This window comes from Pinus tabuliformis, chromosome 9 (assembly GCF_031772625.1).
Source record: "Pinus tabuliformis cultivar Carrire ecotype Pingquan chromosome 9, CPIR1, whole genome shotgun sequence".
NCBI classification, from domain to species: Eukaryota; Viridiplantae; Streptophyta; class Pinopsida; order Pinales; family Pinaceae; genus Pinus; species Pinus tabuliformis.
Window position 1 is genome coordinate 1,461,023,590 of NC_142307.1, and position 25,514 is coordinate 1,461,049,103.

Here is a 25,514-nt window from a genome sequence, read left to right on the forward strand (position 1 = left end):
GAAGTTGAGAGAGAAGATTGTTCTTTGGGAGAGATCACATGTGGAGATGTTGAATTATGATGAGGGAGTCCCCTAGAATGAAAATGGATGAGATGGTGTGTTCTTTAGCAAGATGTATGCCAAGAAAGAGCCCATACATCTCAACAAGATTGTTCATTCGTTTACCCAACATATATATTACACAAGGCAACGGATGTATCTATTCCACCATTATTTTATAACCATTCTCAATGAATACTTTAATTCTTCAAGAATGGACGAGTATAGTCATTTAATTCTATGCAATAAGAGAAAACCATATTTAATAATAATTGATAATAAGTTAGTATATAAGCATAATAATGAAATTATATGATAAAAGTGTCTTCTAATCAAGGCTCCCTTGGATTGAACCAAAGAATGTGTAATTACTAATTTATGTGCATCTATTTGTGGCGGCACATAAAAAATATAGGACTAGTTAAGTTTATGAATATTTGAAAATTGATCACAAAGTAGGTTAACCATATTAAAATATTACAAAGATAAATTGAAATCATATCAAAATAAATAATTGCAAGGATGCCAAAATACATAACTAGAAGCATATATTATTTTATTACCTTTGTGGCTTTTTCCTATGGTGCCTCAAAGTCCACTCCTCATGCCTTATTTTCATCAACTGTAATAACCCTTGGTTGATATTCCATGTAAAAAAATATAAGACCAAGTTCAAGGGACACGTATTCCAAGTTGAATGGTGGGAAAAATATTTTACTGGGTGTCACTTTCAGTTATTTATGGCTAAGGAAATTGGCAAAGGAAAAGAGGTATTAATTGTAATTTATTTATGAAATAAAATAAAATAGGAGAAAACGGAGATGAAAGGTCACAAATTTCCATGTTAAGGAAATTAGAGGACAATGAAGAAAATAGAGGCCTCAAAGATAAAAAGGCTTATAAGGATCAATTCATGGTTTTTTGTGAGTTGGGCTTTGGTCAGTTCAGTTTTGGAGCTCTCCTCTATTCTCTCATTCTCTCATACTCTTTCATGCATAGAGTATTCTTAGAGCATGCTTGTAGCTAATCCATAAATTGTCGTGGATATTCCAATGGATAGTTCGTCACAACAAATATAATAATATTATATTAAAACTATGAAAATTCTACACTATTACTATTTATTAAACTTTAAGATCTGTGGATTTAACTGTAATTAGTGCATGCATGTGAATGGAAATTATGCAAAAAAGTAGAGAATGAAAAAATAAGCACACACACAATTGACACAAGATATGCTCTCTGGGAAACCCTTTCGGGAGAAAAACTAGCTAGAAGGTGAGGTTGCTTCGCTCTCTTTCTCTGTTTGGAAATATGGTTGTAGGCATAAATAATTAATGTTTGTGGTTCGTGGGTTTGTACATCACAAAGATCCTCTCTATGTGCTCTACCTCATATCTCTCCTAGCTATCTTTTCTCAGCTATGGAACAAAATTGTCTCAAAAGAATGGAATGCCTCTTCCTCCTAGTGGCCCAGTTATAACACATCTTGATAGCCTACTAGTGGTCAAGTTTTACTACATCAACTCTTAACTAAAGTTACAAAATAGACTCCTTTTTTTTTTCGCTGAAGCAAGAGTCGTGCCTCCTATATCATTAAGCCAACAAGAATTTACATAGTATACAAAAGTCATCTAACACTGTGGACCTCCGCAAAAAAGGCTAACCGCCGAAAATATGACCTTCAACCTAACAGAGAATGCCTCCTAATGCTAGAAAATACGTACAAAGAAAGCGCCTAGTGAGCAAAAAAACAAAATAGAATAGCAGAGTCATCCAGACACATGCTCACCAATCTTGCCTTTAGATCTTTAACCATCCAAACCACCGAGCCATCCATCCGATAAGACAAAAATTGCCCGAAAAGTCAAACGAAGTTTAACGGTCCAGCCCACCAAACAGCATGATCATTCCCGACCGTAGATCTGCCCCACCAGATCCAACGGTCATGAGCCATATCGCACAGCACTAGGTATCCGAACAATAGTGCCCAGGGAGGGTGGTATTCATTTTCTCTCTCCTGCCACGTGTAGGATCCCAAATGGAATCGCTCCCAAAACACTAAAACCACTTTCCACTTAAGTGTCGTGCGATCACCAGAAAACCACCATAGTAGCTGTTTTCCTTCCCGCCAAAGAAAAAAGAGGAATTTGCGGTTGCCAGAAAAGCCAAGTTTCCCATCCCACACATTCGTTTGTCTATGTCTGTAATGAAACTCTGGATTGTTATGAACCTCTCTGCAATGTGCCCACCTAGAAAACTGCGAAAACCAGTTAACAAATACCAAGGTTTTTCGAGGCCAACCTCCAAAAACCCGACTGAAGAACAAAGGTGAAACTTTCTGCATTATAGTCATTTCATACACTCCTCCTTTGCTCTGTTACCAAATATGTCCATATCCTCTGCGGCTTGCTCACTACAGAGAGCCTTTAGTCTACTTTGAGGTATCTCCTGCCACTTCCTCAATGCATTGCCTTCAGTGCAACTCACTCCTTGGTTGGCCAGGATATCCGCCAGCTTATTGGCCTTTCTTCGCACATGGTTGAAACTAACTGTGTGAAGACCCAGGAGATGACTTTGAATTCTTTGGAAAACCCTGATGAGCCTCCAATGTTTTGAAACTTTCTCTGGTTTAGTTCCATAGCTAATTCTTTTCACCAAATTAATGGCTAACTCAAAGTCCGCTTCAATAATTACATTTAAGCAGTTGTCCTACTTCAAAAACTCTAAGCCTTGTTCCAAGGCCATTAATTCTGCCATGTTTTTGGTAGCTCTGCCTAAATGACCATGGAAGATAAAGATGATGATTCCTTCTTCGTCCCTTAAAACCCCTCCAAAACCAGCAGTTCCCAGGTTCCCTTTCGAAGCACCATCAATGTTTAATTTCAAAAAACCTGTCATAGGAGGATGCCAAAAGTCCTTCTCCACCTCCCTTGTGATCCCTGTCCTCTCCAGGCTTTGAGGAATGAGCCCTTGCAAACCCAGTTGTCTGAGAATTCTTAAATCCGCCTCTAAGGAAGGATTCTTGGGTTGATTGTGCACTGTGGAGCTAACAGTTTCCTTAAGTTGTTTCAAGGTTAGCTCGAACAATCTCTGAGGGGGATTTTTTTCATCCTTGAAAATTCTCTTGTTCCTTTCTTTCTAGACATTCAATATAATGAAGCTTGGCATTAGGGCCCAAGCCAAGCTGAGGAATTCGTTGTCCGGGAAATTTTTGCTCCAATTGTTAAGGGTATTAATGATACTTTCTTTATCCCTATCAGGCTTTTTGAAAAATGATGGCGAAAAAATCCCATAACCAGGAGGAGAAAATGCAATTGTTGAGTACATGCTCCATTGTTTCCTCCTGAGCTTTATAGAGTTGGAAAATGGAAGGCCCCAGAATGCCCCTTTTTCTAATATTGTCCCAAGTCAGGATCTTTTTTTGAAGAACTAGCCACATGAAGAGTTTTATCTTCATCCATCCTTGGTGCTTCCAAAGTTTCTGCCAGATCTTATCTGGAACATGGGAATCCAGCTCTAAGAGAATACTTTTTGCTTCCTTAAGATTAAAGGTGCCTTCTTTATTGTTGCCCCATCTTAGTTGATCCTGCCCCCCTACTACTAAGATCATTCTTTGATCCAGTATTCTTCTAAGTTCTTCTGCTTTTGTTTTCAAGGGTCTATTATCATCACAATTAATGTTCCTCCAGACTCTCCACTTTTCAGGATTCTGAGTGTGATCCCAGAAATCTTTTACCTTACTTAAACCTTGGATGTTTGTTTCATTCTTAAGGCTTAGAAAGTCCTCTTTTAGCAATATTGGTTCTTGTTGCCATCTATCCTCCCAAAATAGTGCTAGATCTCCCTCTCTGATTTCCCAGAAGCTATTATTTTGTACAAGACCCCTATTCTCCCAGGCTTTATTCCAGATGTATGACCCTTTTATAATATCAGACATTCTTATGAGATCACTTTTTTTCCGAAGAAATAGAATTTGTAATTTCTATTATAAAGATAATAACAGAGATTACATGTTGTTGATGCCGAAGCATATGCTGTAATGTGGTATATCCACTGATCAAAGGATTTATAATCCATCCTGTAATGTCCAAAAATGGTAGATACTGTGTATAGTATCCACAACACAAAATACCGGAAAATAAACAGAGTTCATGTAGCAGAAAATAAAACAGGTATCTGAGGCATATACATCCTCATACAATAACAGATAGACATAGAGCCGATATAGAGTGGCTGATATATACAAGAAAAAACCATGTAGATCAAAAATTCTATGTATCAGGGGGATCCCCCTGTAGAAGGCCGTCGATATATGGGCGGTGGTAGTAGCTGTGCATGCCTTCTGGAGTGTACTCTTCAATCTGCCAGTCACCTATGTGACGATCCGCCGCTTCTTTCGAGAGCCGGTCAGCAAGCGCATTTCTTTCCCTGTAGATGTGAGAAACAGTGATCTGGTCAAAATGTGTTTTTAGAAAAACAATTTCTTCCAAGATGTGTTTCAAAGAATATGCATGACAAAAAGAGATATTGTTTGCCCAATCAATAACAATCTTTGAATCCCCAAATATTTGAATTTGTCTGCACTGTTTGGTAAGAGCAAAATAGAGGAGATGTCTCAAAGTGATCAGCTCAGCAAAGTTATTAGAGCCCATCCCCAATCCCAATCTCAAATGATAGTAATGTGTGTCAGATAAATGGAGAACGATACCCCCCCCACATCCTTGTAGGGGTGCAGCCCCGTCAAAATAAGCCCAGGGCAGTTCCTTATTGATGATTTCAGGCTGTATGTTCCGAGGGATATTAGATTTATGCTCAAAGGGAATTTCAGTGTAGGCCGCGCAGATAGAAGGCGGGAGAAGATGCCAGGTGACTTTATAGTCCTCGAAGATAATGGCATTTCGACAGTTCCAAATGTACCAGGAGACCACCAGCGGAAGGTTCCTGGCCTTTTCAGAGGACACCGCAGTCCACCATTGATCCCAAGCAGAGAGAATATCAACGCCTTGCCAGACAGTATTTATATTTAGCACCTGTGTGACTTGTGTCCATATATTCTTCGTGACATCGCAGTGAAGGAAAAGATGAGCCGTCGATTCCTCCTCATTTTTGCAGAGAACACACCAAGTTGGACCAGTGAAGGCCCGCTTCTTGAGGGTGGTACCTGTTGGGAGTTTATCAGCTATGATGTTCCACATATGGAGTCTGGTACGGGGCTGTGCCTGAAGCTGCCATACATCCCGCCACCAGTTTTTAAGAATATCCGGTTTTTTTCCTTCGATTAACTTCATGTAACCGAGCTTAGGTGCATATGTACCAGATTTGGCAGGGGCCCAAATTAATTCATCCGCCTCCTCCTGCAGCTTGATGTGAGATTCGGTGAGGGCCCGAATGTAACCTTGCCAATGTGCAGACCAATCCTCTGGCAGAAGCCATTGTCGACCCGTAACCCAAGCTTGTGAAAAAATAGTTGATCGGTGCGGGTCTCCAATTTGAGCCAAATATTGGATGCCTCTGTGATTGAGGTGTCGAATTAACCCTTCAGGCAGTAGATGAGCATTCCCAGAGCCGGGCCATGGATCCAAACCGATGCGAACCTGTGCACCATTCCCTATTCTCCATAGCAGGTTGTCGCGGATTAGGGGCATAGCTTTTAGAGTAGCCTTCCAAATAGCTGATATGCCAGAGTGGTGCCAGGTAGGTCTGCGAATCCAATCCGTAATGCTGGAAGGCCAGATGTATTTGTGGTGAACAACTTCCGCCCATAAGCTGTCCATTTTGATAAGAGACCAACCCTGCTTTGCCGTTAGTGCCTGAGCAAATTCTGACAGAGATTTTATCCCCCATCCTCCCCATCTCTTCGGCATGGAGACAATAGCCCATCTGGTCCAAGCAAAAATCTTACCCTTTTTGTTGCCATTCCACAGAAATCTATTACAAATTTGTTGTATTTTTTGTAGAATTCCTTTTGGGATCCAAGTAAGCGACATCCAATAGACAGGTGTAGCCTCGAGCACTGTTTTGATTAATAGGAGTCTGCCCGCCTTTGACAGTAGACGGTGTTGCCAGCCAATAATCCTCTTTTCGATTTTAGTAATGAGCCAAGTCCAGTGGGCCACTTTATATCCATCCGGTCTTAATCTGAAACCAAGGTATTTGATACCATCCATCAGCTGGCTTTCCGTGAAGGGAAAATGCTGAGCAGCCAGCAGAGATTCCTGTTGTGTGCAGCGCATCAGGGATCTGGTGGATTTGTCCTGGTTTATTTCCATGCCCGTGGCTTTGCAAAATAGCAGCAGTATATCCTTCAAAGCAATGATGTCGCGTACACTCCCATTAAGGAAAATTAAAATGTCATCAACAAACAAAAGGTGGGTAAGTGTAAACTGTTCAGTGATTTTGAGACCGCAGATATCACCATTTCTTTTAGCTTCCGCAATGAGCCTACTCAAACCCTCCATGACAATGAGGAAGAGTAGTGGGGAGAGGGGGCATCCTTGCCTTATTCCTCTGTTGATATTAAATCTTTCCGAGGCTGCACCATTGATAAGGATAGCAAAGGAGACCGAGGAGACACATCCCATAATCCAGCTTATAAGAAGGTGTGGGAATCCCAGATGTGTAAGGATCATCTTGAGATAGAGCCAATTCACTTTATCAAATGCCTTTGCTAGATCAATCTTTAATGAAATACCTTTAAGATTCTTCAGTTTTATGGAGTGTAGGGCTTCCTGGGCAGTGCCAATGGCCTCTTGGATGTGTCGGTTACGGAGGAAGGCGAATTGTTCAGCAGATATATGCGAAGATAGGATAGGTTTGATGCGATTTGCTATGATTTTTGCAATAATCTTATATAGGCAGTTGCAGAGGGAAATAGGGCGAAAATCATTAAAGGATGTGGGGTCATCAGATTTAGGTATCAAGGCAATGAAGGTTTGGTTCATAGGAGGATGAATGTGCCCTGTGATTCTGCTCTCCTCGACGACAGCCAATAAGTCCTCTCCTATCTGTTCGTAGAATGCCAGATAAAATTCCACTGGCCATCCGTCAGGCCCAGGACTCTTATCCTTCTTAAACCATTTGAGAGTACTTTCTAACTCTTGTGAAGAGACTGGTAGGTCAAGGTCTTCTCTGTCTTCCTCCCCAACAAATCGAGGGAACTTTCCGGCGAGGCTGATGATGTCAGGCAGATTGACATTATTTGGGGCCGTGAATAGTCTCTTGAAGTGATCAACCCCCAATCTAGCAAGTTGTTGATGTGTAGTAGCCCATCCATCTGGTTCCGCTGGAAGCTTCCAAATGGTATTGGATGCCTTTCTGCCGTTTGCTAGATTATGAAAGTACTTGGTATTATTGTCTCCGGCTTTGAGCCAGATGGCCCTGCTTTTGAGTCGCCATAGTTCCTCTTTATCTTGCAATAACTTCGATCTCTGCTCCATCATCTGGCATAATAGTGCTTTTGTGGCATCAGATTGAAATCCAGCACCTCTCTCATCAGTCAGATTAGCAATCTGCTCTTCCAGATACTTCAGGGACTGTTCATCTCTATCCCGTTTTTCTCTTGCCCATGTTTCGGTCAATGATTTGAGCTTCTTTAGTCATGTGCAAAAATCCATCGCTTTTCTCTGCTCTCGCAATGGGGGTTGGGATGCCCAGAAGTCAATGACCAGCTTGTGATAATCCGGGTCTTGGAGGTAACCAGCAAAAAATTTGAAGGGAGAGCGCGGCTTTGGATTGTTATCACTAATCTGTAGGAGAATCGGGTGGTGATCCGAGAGGCCCCCAGATCCGACCCACTGTCTGTATAAGGGAAACATCTGAATCAATGCTTCATGCATCATAAATCTGTCAAGTCGCCTTCCAAGAGCAGCCTCACCAGTTCTTTGGTTGTGCCAAGTGGGGAGCATCTTGTTCATAGGAATATCCACAAGGTGGTGAGCATCAAGTAACATGCTCATCTGTTCCGCCAGAGGGTCAAACTGCGCCTGATGACCCCAGGTTTCCCCAGCACCCAAAGAGAAATTGAAGTCGCCCCCTATGATAGTATTCTGAGTGATATGGTGACCAGACAGGAAATGATGCCAGAAGGTGTACCGATTCTGGTTAGGCCCATAGATATTAATACATCTGATCGGGATGTCGAGTTCTCCCAGAATAAAATCCATTCCAAGAAAACCACAGCCCCCCCAAGCCGAGATAAGTCTGCATTTTCTAGGGTTTATGCCAATAAGAAGCCCACCAGATCTACCACAGGCATCTAACCCATGTAGAACCCATCCAGGAAGCATAGCTTGAAGAGTTTTCACCGCCATCTCAGCAGTGCATAGGGTCTCCTGTAGGAGGATAAAGTCACATCTAGATTCATGTATAAGCCGCTTCAGCGCCAAACGCTTTTTGGGGTTGGCTAGTCCCCTACAATTGAAGGAGAGCCAGATCATGGGGGAACACAGGTCAGGGGCTCGTTTGCTCTAAGTGCCCGCTCGATAGTAACTTGACGGCCCATGGCGACGTCTGCAACCGCATTAAGCTTAGCAGAGGAGATTTGGGATGGTCTACCACGCTTTTGCTTGCGGTGACGACCAGGGGATGATCCTAGTCCCAAATAATTTGCGCGGACCCGGGACCGTAGGTGGTAATGATGTGCTCCAGAGGCGACCGGGGAGGGAGGGGAGTCAGGCCAATCCAATTTTGGATTGTAGGAGGGGGGGGTGGTAGAAAAAGTGGGCGGAGGCGGGGCTATAGTACACAGAATGGATGGGAGGGGCTCATGATCAGTGCAGGGAGTCCGAATAGATGAGTGCATAGTAGATTGCAATGCATCAGAAATAAAAGGATTACATAGGGGGAATGGAGCAATACCCGAGTGTGTAGATGCAGCCTCCGCCGATTTTGGTGCAGCCTCTGCAGTCTTGGAACGTGTACGCGGCGGCTCTGTGGAAGATAAAGCCTTTCTTCGAGTGCTCTTATTTGCTTCTGCACCCTGCTTCTTAGTAGAATTCTCCTGCGGTGCTAGTCCTCCAGTAGTAGGTATGTTGTCGCCAGCATTATGGACCCCAGTAGACTGCTGTCGAGGGCCATTCGGATCCGCCGATGACAAACCTGTAACCAATGGGCAATCCTTGTACAGGTGACCAATTTTATGGCATCTGCGACAGCGGAAAGGGACGCCCTCATAATCCAGTAGCTGTTTCCGGGAGACATGTCCGTGATGCAGAGTAATCTTCTCCACTAGGCCCGGTTTGATATCCATGTGAACAAGAATACGTGCCATGGACCTGTTGCCCGTCTTCTCGAATGAACGGTCGTGTTCCAAGTATGAGCCGAGTGCGTTCCCTATCCTCATAAATGCATACGTGTTCCAAAATTGCCATGGCAGTCCAGGAAGACGAACCCAGATGGGGCCTGCCCCCAATTGCTCTCTTTCCGGATCAAATAAGGGATCCCATCGCTTGAGCATGACAGGAGCTAGCTCGATGTGCCAGAATTGTGATAGAATCCACTGGGTGAGATCTGGCCGGTTGAAGTGCAAGGCGAACCAGCCCCGGGTGAGGACCATGACTTCTGGTAAGTCCTTAAGCAATGAACCCCAAATCTCCTCCACCCAGAGTTTTAAACGTTCGGCCGTGTAGGTGCGTCCACGAACCCGACCCACCAGGACTTTGCGAGAGGCGTCCATCACGTCTGGCATCGGAGGTTCAGGCCCAAATATAACGCTTATATCAGGATCAAGAGCCCGTAGGCATCTACCTTTCTTTGCCTTCTCTGTGCGCTTACCAAAAGGGGTCTCCTTCAGAAGTCTGCGGCACGAGTCCGAGGAGCTGTGTTGGGCGGATCCCACAGAGCGAGCAGGTAACGGCGGAGTGAAAACGCCGGACCTAATAGGGGAGCGAGGAGCCGAGGTAGAAATGCCCAGGGGAATGCAGGAGTGGGGGGGGAGCCGTTGGGTCTGCGGCATAAAGGAGACTGAGAGGGAGTGGGAGCTGGAAGGGGGCGGAGGAGGTGGGGGCGCGGGGAGATCAGGTCTAATATGGGGCTGAAGCGGAGCGTCCAAAGATGGCGAGGATTGAAAACAAGGACCCAAGAGCTGTAAGGTCGCAGGAGATAACGGCGGACAATCTAGCGGAGAAGCATCAGCGAGGTTAAACTCAGTAGATTTTTCTTTACCTTTGAGCGGCAAAAGCGGATTCCTCGATGAAGCACCTGTCTCGACCCTGTGCGCGACACTCCTCGGTATTAAGCACGGCCTGCTGGTGTGTGCCCAGATATCCTGATGGGGCATGGGGTCCGCATCATAATCCAAAATATCCTCTTCGCCCATAGTAACAGTCGGGGAGAAGCCTATGACCGTGATCGTAACTGGAGCCGTCTAGCGGAATGAACGGGGGGCGGTTGTTGGCAGGTAAAACGGTGGGGGGTCCGCAGCAGAGAGCGACAAATGGAACCTCGTGAAAAACAAAACTACTGTCGGTGCTCAGACAGTCAGGTCTGTCATTCCAGTGATAATCCAGGTGCCAATCGCCATGAAACGGAGTCTTGATACGAAACCCTAGCTAGGGTTCCACCATCGCCGCGAGCTCCTTCACTTCTCGTCAATTGTTGTTCAGGTTCCGTCATCATTTTGAATGCCTTTTCATTCTTATGAGATCACTTGTTTGCTAGGAGTTGGCATATTTTTCTTTCCAAATACTTGCCCATTGAGCATTTGGATCATGAACCCATTGCCACCATAGTTTGGCCCCTAAAACTTTACTGAGAATCTCCTGGTCATCCAAGCCAAGGCCCCCATGGTGCTTGGGTTTACAGATTTTTTCCTAGGAAACCAAGGCCCATTTCTTCCTAGTCTCCTCCTTACCCCAGAGAAAGTCTCTTTGGATATTTCTGAATTGCTGCAGAACTCCTTTTGGAGCTGGGAGAGCTGATAACATAAAAATAGGGATAGCTTGTAAAACAGCCTTTGTAAGGACCAACCTACCAACCAGATTTAAAGCTCTGCTAGTCCATCTTCTGACTTTGTCCTGCATCTTATTGATCAACGGTTCCCAAATGCTTTTGTGCATCAGTTTGGTAGTTAGAGGAACTCCCAAATATTTTGAGGGAAGGGAGTCTGTTGAAAACCTAGAATTCTGGCGATATTTCTCTGTATAGCAATATTGGTATTAAAGAAAAAGATTTTTGATTTAGAGAGATTAACTTCCATACCTGAAGCCCGGGCAAAGTCATCCAGGATATTTTTGTAGGCTGAAGCTTCTTTGGCTATGGGGATTCCCTATAGCATTGTGTCATCAATAAATTGTTGATGAGTCAGAGCTTGACCATTCTCTATAAGTTGTAGTCCCTTGATCTTACCTGTTGCTTTAGCATTTTTGATAGCTCGACCCAATCCTTCCATCATGAGAATGAAAAGAAATGGAGAAAGTGGGTCTCCCTACTTGAGGCCTCTAGAAGGAATGAAAACCTCAGAAGGATAACCATTTGCAAAAATTGAAAAGCTAGAGGAAGTCACTAGGGACATTACCCATCTCACCCAATTATGATCAAAACCGAAGGCCATTAGAACTTTCTTGATGTAGGACTAGTTTACCTTGTCATAAGCTTTGGTAATGTCCAGTTGCATGATCATTCCCGCCTGCCTCTTGCTAGTCAGCGAGTGAACCACCTCGTGAGCTTGAATAATGTTATTTAGAATTTGTCTACCTTCCACATAACCTGATTGTTCCCTTGAAACCAGTGAAGGAAGTAGAGGTTTGAGCCTGTTGGCTACTACCTTGGATATGATCTTATAAACCACATTGCATAAAGCTATGGGTCTATACTTGTCAGGAGTTTGAGCAAAGTTTTGTGTAGGGATATTGGAGATGGAGGAGGTATTGAAAGCTTTCAACATAGTTTTTTTCAACCTGGAATCCTCTACAACATTCAAAATATCCTATTTAACAATATTCTAGCCGGCTTTAAAAAAATCCACATTAAATCCATACAGGCTTGGTGCTTTGCCCTTCTGCATTTCTTTGAGGACCTCACTGACTTCCTCTTCCGTTACTGGCCTATTGAGATTGAAATTTTCCTCTTTGGACACCAGCTTAGGGATGTTGTTGGTTATTTCCTTGATGGACTGCTCTCTATCTGAATTGTTTTCCTGGGTAATGTCAGAGAAGTGTTGAACCAATACAGAATCTATATCCTAATGGGAAGTATGAAGCCTTCTATCCTTGTCCTTGATCGAGGAGATTCTGTTGTGAGTTCTATTGGCCATGGTAGATCTGTGAAAGAATTTAGTATTGCGCTCTCCTTCTTTCAAACATTGGATTCTTGACTTTAGCCTCCAAAATATTTCCTCTTGTTTGCCCAAATTCTCCCATTCTTGATGATATCTGTCAACTTTATCACTCTTGACTTCATCAAAGCCTTCCATTATTAGAGCTTGATTGAGTATTTGAATTTTGATTTCCACAGATTTTTTTTCCACAAAAATATTACCAAAATCATTCTTGTTCCATTATTTAAGCCTGAGTTTGATGTGCTTTAATATTTTATGCAGAAGGAACATATTTGTTCCTTGAATATGCAAATCTTCTGACCACCATTTTTCAATATTGTTGATGAATTTTGGGTGAGAAAGCTAGATGTTATCAAATCGAAAAGGTCTGTTCCTAGGAGTATCTATGCCCTTGATTTCCAGTTGAACCGACCAATGATCTGAGCCTCCAAAAGGAAGAATTCTCGTTGTTATTTCTTTATCTATAAGCATGAGATCTTTTGAGCTAATGAATCTATCTAATTTGGAGGCGACCTGAGCCTCTCCTCCTCTTTTATTATTCCAAGTCAAAAGGCCATTGCTCATTTATGTATCAACAAGATTCATATTATCTGTAAAGGTTTGAAATGCGATAGAGTCTTTACTTAGAGCTCTAGTTCCCCCTATTTTTTCTGAAAGATATTTAATCATGTTGAAATCTCCCCCCATGATCCAAGGAATTCCTACATGTCTATCCCCGAGTTCCACAAGGGAATCCAAAAACTTGAGTTTATCCTATGATCTTTGGGGGCCATAAACATTCATGACCAGATAGTTATCCTTATCTCCTACAGGCTGAATAACAACTGATAAATAATTCCTAGATGCCTCTGCATCTATTATGCCAATTTTTTGGGGGTTCCAAAGAGTGAGGATGCCTCCTGCTGTGTTTTCTGCTTTAACTTCTAGATACTCGAATCTATTGAGCCATTTGCTATGAATTTGTCTTAATTTTTGAATGGAACATTTTGTTTCCTGGATGAAGATTATGTCCGGCGCCACTTGTTTCATTCTATTACTAAGCATTCTCTGTTTTCTTTTACTGCCTAAACCCCTAATATTCCATGATGTAAACTTCATAATTAAAGATTTGTAAAGGAGTAGCTGGCTAGATCTTTCATCTTACCCAAATCTATCATTAGCTTTCCACACTCCATCAAGAGCTCATTTTGCTTTTTTCTACCTCTTTTTTTCCCGGATTTCTGGTTGCTAGGGGTTGTTTTCATTGTTTTCACACCTTTATTATCCTGCTTGTTACTGTTTTTTTCCTTTTCAAATCCCTTGGCCTGAGTTTTCCATAAAAACAATTGTTGTATTCTATTGAGCTCTTCTTGAGGCACCGAATCTACCCCTCCCGTGGTTCCTTGAATTAAGAACCCTTCTAGATCTAGGTGTTCCTTGTCAAGAATCTCTTGAAGCTCCTGGTCCTCCAGTTCCATTTCACTTTGGGTCATTTCCAGGTCCATCTCTAGCTCTGCATTTCTTATCATGGCTTCATTTGATTATCAATGTCCTTTATTTGTTTCTGAGTATCATTTTCCTCCTTTTCTTCTGGACTCCCTTCCATTTCTTGATCTTCTTTTGTATTCACTTCTTCTTCCTCAAGAACTTGGAACTTGTTTTGACTGACCTTTTGCCCATCATTTAGATGTTGCTTTGGCCCTCTTTTTCCTCCTTTTCCTTTATTTACCACTTTGTGAAAACTGTCATTGTCCTTTACTGTGTTAACTTTGCCCTTGTTTTCTACTTTATTGAGGGGGCAGTCTCTGTAAAGGTGCCCATGTTCATGACATCTACGACATCTGAATGGAATATGTTCATAGTCTACTGCTTGCACCCATTCTTCATCATAAACTTCCAAGATTACCTCATCTAGAAGGGCTCCAGAAAGATCCATTTCCACACATATCCTTGCGAAGGAAGTATATTTTCCTCTTCTTGTGGCTTCAGAGGCTTTGACAAACCTACCTAATTTGTTGCCTATAGCCGTTAGCGATTCTATTTGCCAGTAATCAAGAGGTAAAGAATAGAGCCTTACCCAGACTGGTACGAAGGTAAAAGTTTCGCGCTCTGGGACAAAATTCATCATCCATGGCCGCATGTAGAGGCCAACTGCTACATAGAAGTAGGGCCCTCCTTCAAACACTCTATCTTTGTCCTCAATGTTTGTGAACACTACTGTGAAGAATCCCTTTGACCCAAGATTTAGTTAAATGCTTCCTTTAGATTTCTAGTGATATTTGATACAAGTTTGTAGAGCTTTTTCAGTGGGCCATAGGCCCATGAATTTGCAGATGATGGAATAAGTCCTCATGTGATCCCTGTAGTTACAAAATAGACTCTTATAAAGTCTTTTACATCAAAAAAATGTGGATATCCCCTTTTCAATGAATAATGGGGCCTGACGTGGCATCCTCCTGAACTATAAGTGTGAAAATACGAAGGACAACTTCTGAGTGGCAAACTTTTGCATACAGACTTTGATTGGCACACTTCTTACGTCGTTGGAAAGGTATCTGTGTGTACAATAGCATGAAAATATGTGGTGCTAACGATAATTTTTTACCCCCAAAAAAAATTGTTTGATGCCTCAAAACACTCCTGGAAGGTTCATACCCCATTTTGCCAAATTGGGTCCTAGTGGTAAAATCAGTCCTATGAGCTAATTCCTCCATTTTTTCCACTCCAAATGCATCAATATGGATGAAAAACAATATAATGATCCAATTCAGATCACACCTGCCCATTTTGGGAGGCATTTGGTCCCCAAAATATTTTACTGAATGAGGTGAGGAAAATTTTTCTCCACCTTCTCTTTGGTGTAACATTTAGCCTTGCCTGGAAATTGTCCCTTCAACCGAATCTACCAAAGGTCATGCTGACCTTGTCTTGTAGTTTTGGAACTCTTTTTCAAAACTATATCTTCATTCAACTCTGCCTGTGCATCTGGTGCCAAATCCTCCACAAAAGGTAGGACATGTTCCTCTTTCTGATCTAGCATGGAAGGTTCATAGAGTTTCAAATTATCTACATTCACAACTGAGTAAATGTGCATATATGGTGGTAAATTGAGTCAATGGGAATTATCACCAACCTTTTCCAGTATCTCAAAGGGACCATACCTTAGAGCCTTGATTTTCTTACCAGGCCCCTACAACCTCTCCTTGTTCAACTGTAGCCATACTTTATCTCCCACCTTGAATGATTTCTCTGTTTTGTGTTGATCATGCCTAGCCTTATACTTCTCCTACGACTTCTACAATGTTTCCTATACCTATAGATGGATATGCCTGATCTTCTATATAAATTTTTCATCCCTCAAAGAATCTCATGTAATATCTTCCCTCACTCCTCCTTGATTCCCATATGCAATATCCAAAGGTGAAGGTGGAAAATATCCAAAAAAATTCTCAAATGGGGACTTTCCTATAGAAGTGTGGACTTCTTTGCTTCTGGTTGTATCCCCTCGGAAGATGCACCAAAGTCATGTTGACTACTTTTTTCTGCCCATCTATTTGTGGATGGAATGATGTAGATATCTTCAACTTTCTATCCATCTTCTCCACAATGTAATTGAGAATGCACTGAGAAATCTTGTATCCATGTCTGAAATGATGCTCCTTGGTATCTCAAAGTGCACCCAGACCTGTGCAAAGAAAAAATTTTCTACTTCTTGTCCATTGATGGTCTTTTTATAGGGCATCAAACACACATCTTCTTGAACCTATCAACTACCACAAACATGTAGTCATGTCCCTTCCTATTGTTGGTAAACCTCCCACAAAGTCCATGGAAACCATTTCCCAAGGATGAGTAGGTATAGGTAAGGGATGATACATACCGTGTTTCTTGTTACTAGGCTTGTTGGTACAACAAAGCATGCATCCTCTTATGAACCTAGCTACCTGCTCTTGCATCTTGGGCCAATACACATACCTTTGCAAGTTATCCATGGTCTTTCCTACACCAAAGTGCCTTGCAACCTTGGAGGTGTGAGCCTCTCTAATCAGCTACAAACATTCACCTTTAGGAACACATAGCTTATCCATCTTGTAGAGTATCCCGTCCTAGAGATGGTAGTCAACAATGTTGTTTCCATCGTGCACATGACTCTAACTCTGCAACTGTTGATAACCTCCTTGAAGTCATCATATTCTGAATATGCCAATTTGTATGCATCATCGGTGAATGGCTTCATGTGCATAAGGGTCCCCAAATATGTAATATTTGATGTGTGTGGCCTTGAAAGAATATCATCCAACTTTTTTTTGTTTCTTTTCTTATACTTGATCACCAAATAAAATTGTTGTAAAAACCCCATCCACTTGTAATGCTTGGTCTACTATAGCTTACTATGGGCCTGCAAGTATAGTAATGGCTAGTGATATGTGTGGATTATTGTGTCCCTTCTGATTAGATAGTTCTTCCACTTCTTCACAACTTTCACCATGGCATAGAGCTCCTTATCATAGGTAGGGTATTTAAGAACTGCCGCATGAAATACTTCAGAATGGTAGAAAATGGGCCTTCCTCCTTGCATCAAGACAACTCCCATAGGATACCCACTTTGCATCTATCTCCATTTCAAAGGGCTGTTGCAGGTTTGGTAATGTTAGAATTGGTGCTTTATTGATCTTCTTCTTTAGCTCCTCGAAAGCCTTCTGCTGACATTTTCCCCATTGGAAACTCTTGCCACTTGTTGTTATGGCATGGAGCGGTGCTGCTACTGCTGAAAATGAGGCTATGAATTTCCTCGAGTACTGTGCTGCCCTGGTGAAACTCATGACCTCAAAAATATTAGTAAGCACCAACCATTTCATGATGGCCTCCATCTTGGAAGAATCTATCTTCATCTCTCCTCCACCAATCACATACCCTAGATACACCAAGGAGTGCTGCGAAAACTCGCACTTCTTGAGATTTGCTAGCAGCTAGTGCTTCTTCAATGTTTCTAGCACATGTGTCAAATGTGAAATATGCTTCTCGCTAGTAGAATTATATACTAGTATATCATCCAGATAGACAATAAAAAATGAATCTATAAAAGGGCACAGTATATCATTCATTAATCTCATAAATGTAGTTGGTGCATTACATAGGCCAAATGGTATAACTAATCACTCATATAAACCTTGCCTGGTTTTGAAGGCAGTCTTCCATGTATCTTCTTCTTTGACTCGAACCTAGTGATATACAGACTTCAAGTCTAGCTTGGTGAAATACTTTTCTTGCTACAACTGATCTAGCAGATCATCTATCATGGGCAGGGGGTATCCATTCTTGAGAGTGATTTTATTCAATGCCTTATTATCTATACACATCTGCCAAGTCCCATCCTTCTTTGGCACAATGATGATGGGTGGCCCACATGGTTATGTATTCAGTCAAGTGACACCCTCTTCTAGTAGCTGTTGCAGCTGTTTCTTCACCTCACTTGTTTCTATAAAAGATTGTCTGTACAACCTAATATTTGGCAATGGGGAGTCTAGCAATAGCTGGATCTCGTGCTCCACTTCTCTCTTACATGGTAACCCTTTAGACTCTCGGAACACATCCTTGTATGCCTGTAACAATTCCTCCAATTGTTGTTTATGTTTCTTAATACACCCCTCTAGGGATGCCTTGCCTCTTATTAACTTCTCTTTAGACTAACTTTCTGTTAAAAATAATGAAACATACTTCTTGCTGGAACTAATCAATTTCTTAGCTCGGTTATCACTTACTAATGGAATTTTTGACTTGCCTTTGTGTGCGTTGATGATGAATGATTTTCCCTCCTTGACGAGTTGGTACTGGTTATCTCTCCTCATGAATATTGCATCATGCATGTACATGTATGGACTCACAAACACAACTCCACACACATTAAGAGGAACCACATCTAGATCTACTTCATCAATAAAATCAACACTAGTAGCAAATCTAATTTGCATTGTTTTTTTACCTTCAACTCTGCATCCTTATTTACCCATCCTAGTGGGTATGGGTTTGGATGATCATGAACTTCCATACCCAACTTCTTCACCATCTCTACTGCAATCAGATTCACCTGCGATCTTGAGTCAAATAGAGCATCAATCTTTTTCGTCTCGACCTATATCTTTATATGGAAGAGTTTGGTCATTTCTTTCTCTTCCTGTTGCTAAAGGCTACTCAGATTCACCTCCTCCTGCACTGATGTACAAATGATCTTCTCGTCCATGTCTGAGTTGATTTCAACTTGGTTGCTCGAATCAGTGGCCATGAGATTATTCTTCTTATTATCTTTCTTCTTTTTCTTCAAGTTTAGCTTTGGATGCAACTTCTAACACTCCTCCTCTCTATGGCCATCAATGTTGTTGTGGTTGTAGTGGTTGCTGGGATCTTTGCACTGGTGTGTTGTGGCTGCTATAGTTTTATCTTTACCCCTCTTTTCTTCTTCTTCCCCTCCTTAGAAGCTCCATGTTGCTCTTTTTTCTTTAATCCACTTGATTCCACTCTTTTCAGGCCTATGTTCTCCAAGTATTGTGCCTATACATAAGCTACACTAGTTTGGGCTTGAACAACATCACTTGCTCATGTAGATGGTGGTGCAGAGCCCCCAAATACTTGAGGAGTACATCTGGGTTCTTTGGAGAGATACCCAGCAATATAGCCATCTTTTTAGTTTTGTGGTGTACTCTTGCACGCTTTGGCCTGACTTTTGCCAGAAGTAATGCCACCGGATCCATTGGTCCTCCACGTACCCAATGGGATAAAACTGTGACTTAATGAAGGTTTTGAAATCCTCCTACTTATTTACTAGAGGTTCTCCCTCCAACCTCAGGGTTTCCATAAGGCTCTCCCACCAAGTCAACGCATGGCCCTCTAATTTCAACTACACAAATGAGATATTTTTCCCTTCCTCGATCTGATGGACACTAAAATAAACTTCTAGTTGCTACAACCATTAATTAATCTCTTGAACGGGGATTTATTCATGGCACTCGAATTGGGTTGATATTTTACGGGTTCTTTATTTGTTTGGTTCTTTGTGTCTTCACGATCTCCCAATCCCCATTCTGATATTTCCTCTGCATTTGAATCCCCATATTCTCCAAATATCCCCAGATTATTGCTTAGGTCCACCATGAGGGGGTTTACATTTTGATTTATATATGTGACATGTTGTTCAAGCCATGAAAACCTCACCTTTGTAGGATCTTGAGGTTTGTTTACATATTCGTCATCCATGATTAGGGTTTACGATTTTCGAGCCCACCGACCTAGATCCCCGGCAAATATCCAAAAATACCAGAAGAAACCTATTTTGATACCAAATTATCTATAAATTGCTGTGAATATTCCCTGGATAGTTCGTCACAACAGATATAATAATATTATATTATAACTCTAAAAATTCTACACTATTACAATTTATTAAACTTTAAGATCTGTGGATTTCATTGTAATTAGTGCATGCATGCAAATGGAAATTACGCAGAAAAGTAGAGAATATAAAATAAGAACACACACACAAGACACAAGATATGCTCTCTATGAGACCCTTTCAAGAGAAAACCCTGTTGGAAGGTGAGGTCGCTTCACTCTCTTTCTCTATCTAGAATATGGCTGCAGGTACAAAGAAGTAATGTATGTGGCCCGTGTGCTGCTACAGTGCACAAATCCTCTCTGTGTGTTCTACCTCCTATCTCTACTAGCTATCTTTTCTCATCTATGGAAGAAAATTCTCTCGAAAGAATGGAATACCTCTTCCTCCTAGTGGCTCGGTTATAACAGAGGCCAACAACCTACTAGTGGTTCAGTTTGACTACATTAACTCTTAACTGGAGTTAAAAAATAGACTCTTCTAGAGTCTTTTACATCACAAACACATGTCTAGCCCCTTTTCAATGAATAATGGGGGCTGATGTGGCATCCTCCTGAACTATAGGTGTGAAAACATGAAGGACAAATTATGAGTGGCATAACTTTTGCATACTGACTCTAATTGACACGTTTCTTGTGCCATTAGTAAGGTCTCTATGTGTAGAATAGAATGAAAAGGTGTGGTACTAAAGAAACATATTTTATCCCAAAAAAAATCCATTTGATGCCTAAAAATGATTGCTGAAGGTTTCAGACCTTGTTTCACCAAACTGAGTCCAGCCGGTAAAAATAGTTTCGTGAGCTGATTCCTCTATTTCTTCCACTCCAAATGCATCAAGATGGATGAAAAAAATATAATGATCCAATTTAGATTAAAAAAACTTTAGTTTTCACTTGGATTGGAGAAATAAGGCAAAGAAAAGCAGGAAAGCATAATGAAACAAGTGGATTAGCAGCTACAACTGAATTGCTTGTAGGTATCGAGTTGCATCTATGCTTTCCTTGCTAGTTTTGGGATGTATGGTATATGCATGTGGCTTTTTGGTTATGTGATGTCATTGGAAAGGAGGATTGCTTATATTGATAGTGGTTTTAACTTTTCCTTTCTATTTCCAGATAGCCATGGTGTTGTGGGTTTTTCCACTTGTTGTTCTCTGATTGGTTCTTAGGTTCCTTATGGTTGTGGGTTGAGTTACTAGTTCTTCTAGTCATTGGTTGGAAAAAACAATGTGGAGCCCTTGATGGGTTGAGTTAATAGTCCTTGGAGTTGGGCTGGGCAAGCACTCTAGAGCCTTGGAAGGTTGAGTGTTGAGTTATTAGTTCCCGGAGCCATGATTGGAACAAACACACTTGAGCCCTGGAAAACTTGGGTAAAGACTGATCTAGTTGGTGTTAGGAATGCCCAACCGTGAGGTGGAATCACTAGTTGAGGTTGAGGTGGTTTGTACTATGACCTGGTTTGGTTTTATTTGGTCTATTCTATGAGATCTCACATTTATGATTGTAATATGGCACGAGGGTGATTAGCTGAAAGAGAGATTTGGTTCAACCCAATCTATCGTTGGGTGGTACGTGAAATTCCCTCACTTGGTTGGAATTTTCATATGTTAATATGAGGTATTTTCTATTGTGATATATGAGTATATGTATTGATTATGATGGTGATATCATGGCTAAGTAGGCATGGTTTATATTTTCGTTATTTGTAGGTTATATGTTGGTTATATGATGTACATTATATATGACTCTTGACATGTTTGATGAATGTACGAATGGTTGATGGATGCATGGACTAACACATGTTATTGTATCTATTATGAGAGGGAATTAGGCCTTATTAGTGAGTCTCATGTAAGTTTTAGACTCCTATGTTCAGATATGCATTCATGACTTGAAAATTACATGTTCACCATGTGTTTGAAAAAATGATTGTCATGGTTATGACTGAATAGGTCAATTATTTGATCAAATGTTTTATGAATGGCTTTGTCTTGATATCATTTACCATTCTGGAAAGTCTCACTGAGTTCTAGGAAGTGGTATGGGGGCTGACCGAGAATTTAGGCTCAGAATATGGGACCACACCCTCTGAACTAAAGAGATTGGGTTGCAACCACATGGATGCAGTGTTGTGCATGAGGTTGGAGGCTCCCAATGCATGGATGCCTTGATGTGTGTGCATTTGAGGTCCTATTGCTGAGAAAAAAGTCTAGCTTAGGGTTTGTCCCCTTGGGGTGGTTATTCAACCCCTGTGTGACCAGTAGCCCCTATAGGATGTGTTGAGTTGTTAGTTTGTCATCATTATTTGACCCCACTTCCTTAAGTTGATCTAGGAGGTCAGTTCACATCATAGTATCTATTTCTCTCATGTTTACCCTGGCAATCTAGTGAAACTTGGTAAATGTGGGAGGGGTGGTTACAGATTAGTACCAAAGCTTCCAGGTTCAAACACTTGGACTGGATGGGCTAGATGCATGTTGTTAGCATGCATAATAGGTTAGACATGCATCGTGGTGATGATTATGCAATTTGTATCTTCATGATCTTGTTGGTATGTTATGATGCTGATATGTTGGATGAGATGGAGCAGGAGATGTAGATCATTAGAGTGAGGTTGCAATACTAGATCTTGGGGTAAGAGTAGATCATCATATAGGTTTGTATGTTGGCATGCATGGATGGTGGTTAATGGTTGTTATACACATTATGGTTATTTACATGCTTATAATTCTATCATTGTTGTGATTACATGCATGATAGCTACTAGTTAATCAGTGCAATCATATGCACATATGTCAGATATTCATGCATGGTAGTAACTTGTTGTTGTATGCATTGCATCCATATAGATGATGATTATGGTCATTAGATTTAAGATCTTGATGTTATATCGATTGTTCTAATCTTGATTGGCCTGTGCCGATGGTTATGGTTATGATATTCGTGTACAAGTTGATATATTTATTATATTGTGTCATACTAATCTGGGATGACTTCTACAGATGTGATATCCTCCCCTGAGATACATTAAGGCATGAGTTTTATTATGTCATCTATTTGGTTTATCTATCATGGTATGTTTACAATTTGCTTGAATGTTTGATTAATTGCATGATATGAGTATGTATCTATAAGATTGCATGGAAGAATGATCTTATTTCAAGACGATTGTACTAACACAATATGTGGTGAGAAAGTTGATATGTACTTGAGTATAAGTAGGTGATAGTTGTAGCATTATGTTTAATGACTCTGAGTTGATTATGACATGGTTGTTAGTATTGGTAAAGGTTTATTTCAAATTAATGGACACAATGTCTTGATCCTTAGAACATGTGACTGACATGTGTGAACAGTTGCAAGGAAACATACTTGCATCTGCGTGACAGAGGAACATTTGATTTGTTTATATAACTAATTGGGTGATATGATAGTGCCTAATAAGACTCAATTGCAACAAGGAAAAAGGTAAAGAAAGGAATTGGGTGATAATTATTTTGGATAATTTTTGAAACCATAATTCCAAATGAATGAGTGCTTTGCATAAATACAGGAAGTCTTATTAACCTTGATTTTGTCTTACATTACGTGGATATGTGCTATATTCATGAACATGTATTTGACAGGTATAACAATTGGTTTCCAATTATGGTTGGATTCGTCAAGGAATTGGAATCCCTTGAGCGATGATATATGTAGGTGTTAAATTACAAGGTAACGTGCTTGACATAGCAAGGTAAGGTAACTAGTATGCTATTATAATTATTTATGCATCGAAAATTATGTGTTTATGGCAGTATGATGTAGGGAATTGCATGGAAAAAGAGACTACCAAGAAGTCTTGAAGAAGGCCAGGGTTGAGCTTTCCCTTGGAAACATTGGGAACCCATGGCGATTGAGTCATGGTGTCTGTTTCTAGTTTTTTCTTTCAGTATTTTGTGAATTGTTTGCATTTGACTTGTGGTCTTATTTATGTCTGGTGCATGGCCATGCCAATTTGTTTGTGGTTTCATATTTCTATTGGTTCTTCATGTTTTCTTCTTGTTTGTTTCATTTTATTACCTTTTTGTGTTTTGAGGGTTTTGGGAATTGGTTGGGGAAAGAGGAAAGTAAATTAAGCTTGGGGAGAGCTGAATGGAGCCCAATAGGTAATGTAAGACTCGAATGAATCCTAATGCATGAGTAAAGGGTAGCTTAAGGCAAGACTATGATTACCAGTTTGGTTGGTTGGGTCCACCGAGAAAAATGGATGGTGAAAGGATAGTCTTGAGAAAGGTAATAGGAAATGTAAAGTAAATGGATTTGAGGCATCAAATGCCTTGGCTATGATGGGAATTGGTGTTCTCAATGTTGTGCATGATGTGCACAAATAAAGGGAGGTCTCTTAACCTTGATCTGATGATATCTGGTAATTATGTTGTGGTTATGATTACGTTGATCCCTATATATGTATATATGTACATATGTATGTCATTGTCTGTTAGTTTTTTCAAGGTTCATGACTGTTTTATGCTAATTTTATATGTATATATGTATGTATTTATGTCGTTGTCTGATAGGTTCATCAGGGATCATGCTTGTGGAGGAATGGTTGCTTATGCAGGTGAATGACATGAAGACGTTCTTAGTTTATGAGGAATAAATTAGGTAGAGTAGCCCTAACATACCTATGAGGTTAGTATCATGTGGATATGATTTGATATTATTTTTTTATGTTATGGATAGGCTATCCTGAGGGATACATAAAGGAATGAAGGTAGTGTGATCTGTGACATGCTGGGACAGGCATGGATAATGGAAAGGCACTAGAAGCAATTTTTCTTGGTAGAGACATTGTGGTCTTCATATGTGTAGTATTAGTGTTGTGTACATGTTGCATATCTAGTATTGTGTGCATATGGTGTTGTGTGCATGTTGCATATGTGGTACTGTGTACATATAGCGCTATGTGTAACACCCTCCTCCCACATTTACCCAAGTTAACAGGTCCGCTGGGTAAACATGTTATGAGAGGCTATGATGATGTGATTCAACTCCCCATATACAGTTAAGGAATTGGAACCGAAAAAAAAAAACCATTATGGCCTTCCACAAATGCTACAGAACCTTCAGGAGCCAACCAACCCTTCCAGGTGACCAACCCCTGAGACAACCTGACATTTCACTAATCTTGACCCTTAGGTAACTCCATGACAAGTCATGCATGTGATTGAGGCTTTCCAGTCGCTCCCACAATAAGGCATGCTAGTGACTGTGTGTTATAGACATTTTTGGGCACTACAACCCCAAGCATGAAATTTCCAAAAACCAAGGGCTCCTAAGTCCCTAAAAGTGTTGTTCTAACCCCTAAAGGAACAAGGTCAACTGATTACAGCTTCTCCCAGAAGTTCTCCATGAAAAATTGCTCAGAATTGGTCAAAACAGGATCATTTCGGCTGCTCCACTGCCCAAGTGCGTTGCATCTCACCTAAGTACACTATGTGGGTGCGTTGCATTTCAAAAATCCCTTCTATGGGGTGCGATGGGTGAGAAATGACAAATGGCAGTGTCATTCCGCTAGGTGGAGAGGCAATGGGAGCTTCCAGAAACTTCTCCTGTGACACTTGCCTCTCTGAATTCGACCAAGGATGAGTAAGAGATCATCAATCTCCAAGTGGAAGCAAGAACTATCAGAGGGAAGACACTAATCAAATCATGAGCTGAATCATCTCCATTACAGATATCTATATATGGATCCCTCATCCTAGAGATCCAGAGGCTGGAATTTTGCATATTGTAAGGAATTGTTGTTGGTTTCTTGAGACAAACATCAGATTGTTGGGTGATCTAAGCT

The 25,514-nt window shown here is 41.1% G+C and overlaps 1 protein-coding gene across 1 annotated transcript; it reads right to left on the reverse strand.

Annotated features, from left to right (window-relative positions):
• Positions 1-2,100: 2,100 nt before the first annotated feature.
• LOC149154098 (uncharacterized) lies at positions 2,101-7,478 on the reverse strand. The gene is made up of 3 exons (XM_089444048.1): positions 4,751-7,478; positions 2,403-2,591; positions 2,101-2,291 (listed from the first exon to the last, which is right to left on the reverse strand). The coding sequence occupies exons 1-3, from the start codon at positions 7,476-7,478 to the stop codon at positions 2,101-2,103; spliced, it is 3,108 nt and encodes a 1,035-aa protein (XP_089300174.1).
• Between the last annotated feature and the right edge of the window lie 18,036 nt (positions 7,479-25,514).

Excerpts from the sequence above, each read along its gene's own strand:
- LOC149154098 (XM_089444048.1), bottom strand. The coding sequence starts at position 7,478 with ATGGAGCAGAGATCGAAGTTATTGCAAGATAAAGAGGAACTATGGCGA. Across the intron at positions 2,592-4,750 it reads CCTACAAGGATGTGGGGGGG|TTAGTTTCAACCATGTGCGA; the intron begins GTATCGTTCTCC and ends GTCTTCACACAG. Across the intron at positions 2,292-2,402 it reads TAACAGAGCAAAGGAGGAGT|GTGGGCACATTGCAGAGAGG; the intron begins GTATGAAATGAC and ends GCAGTTTTCTAG.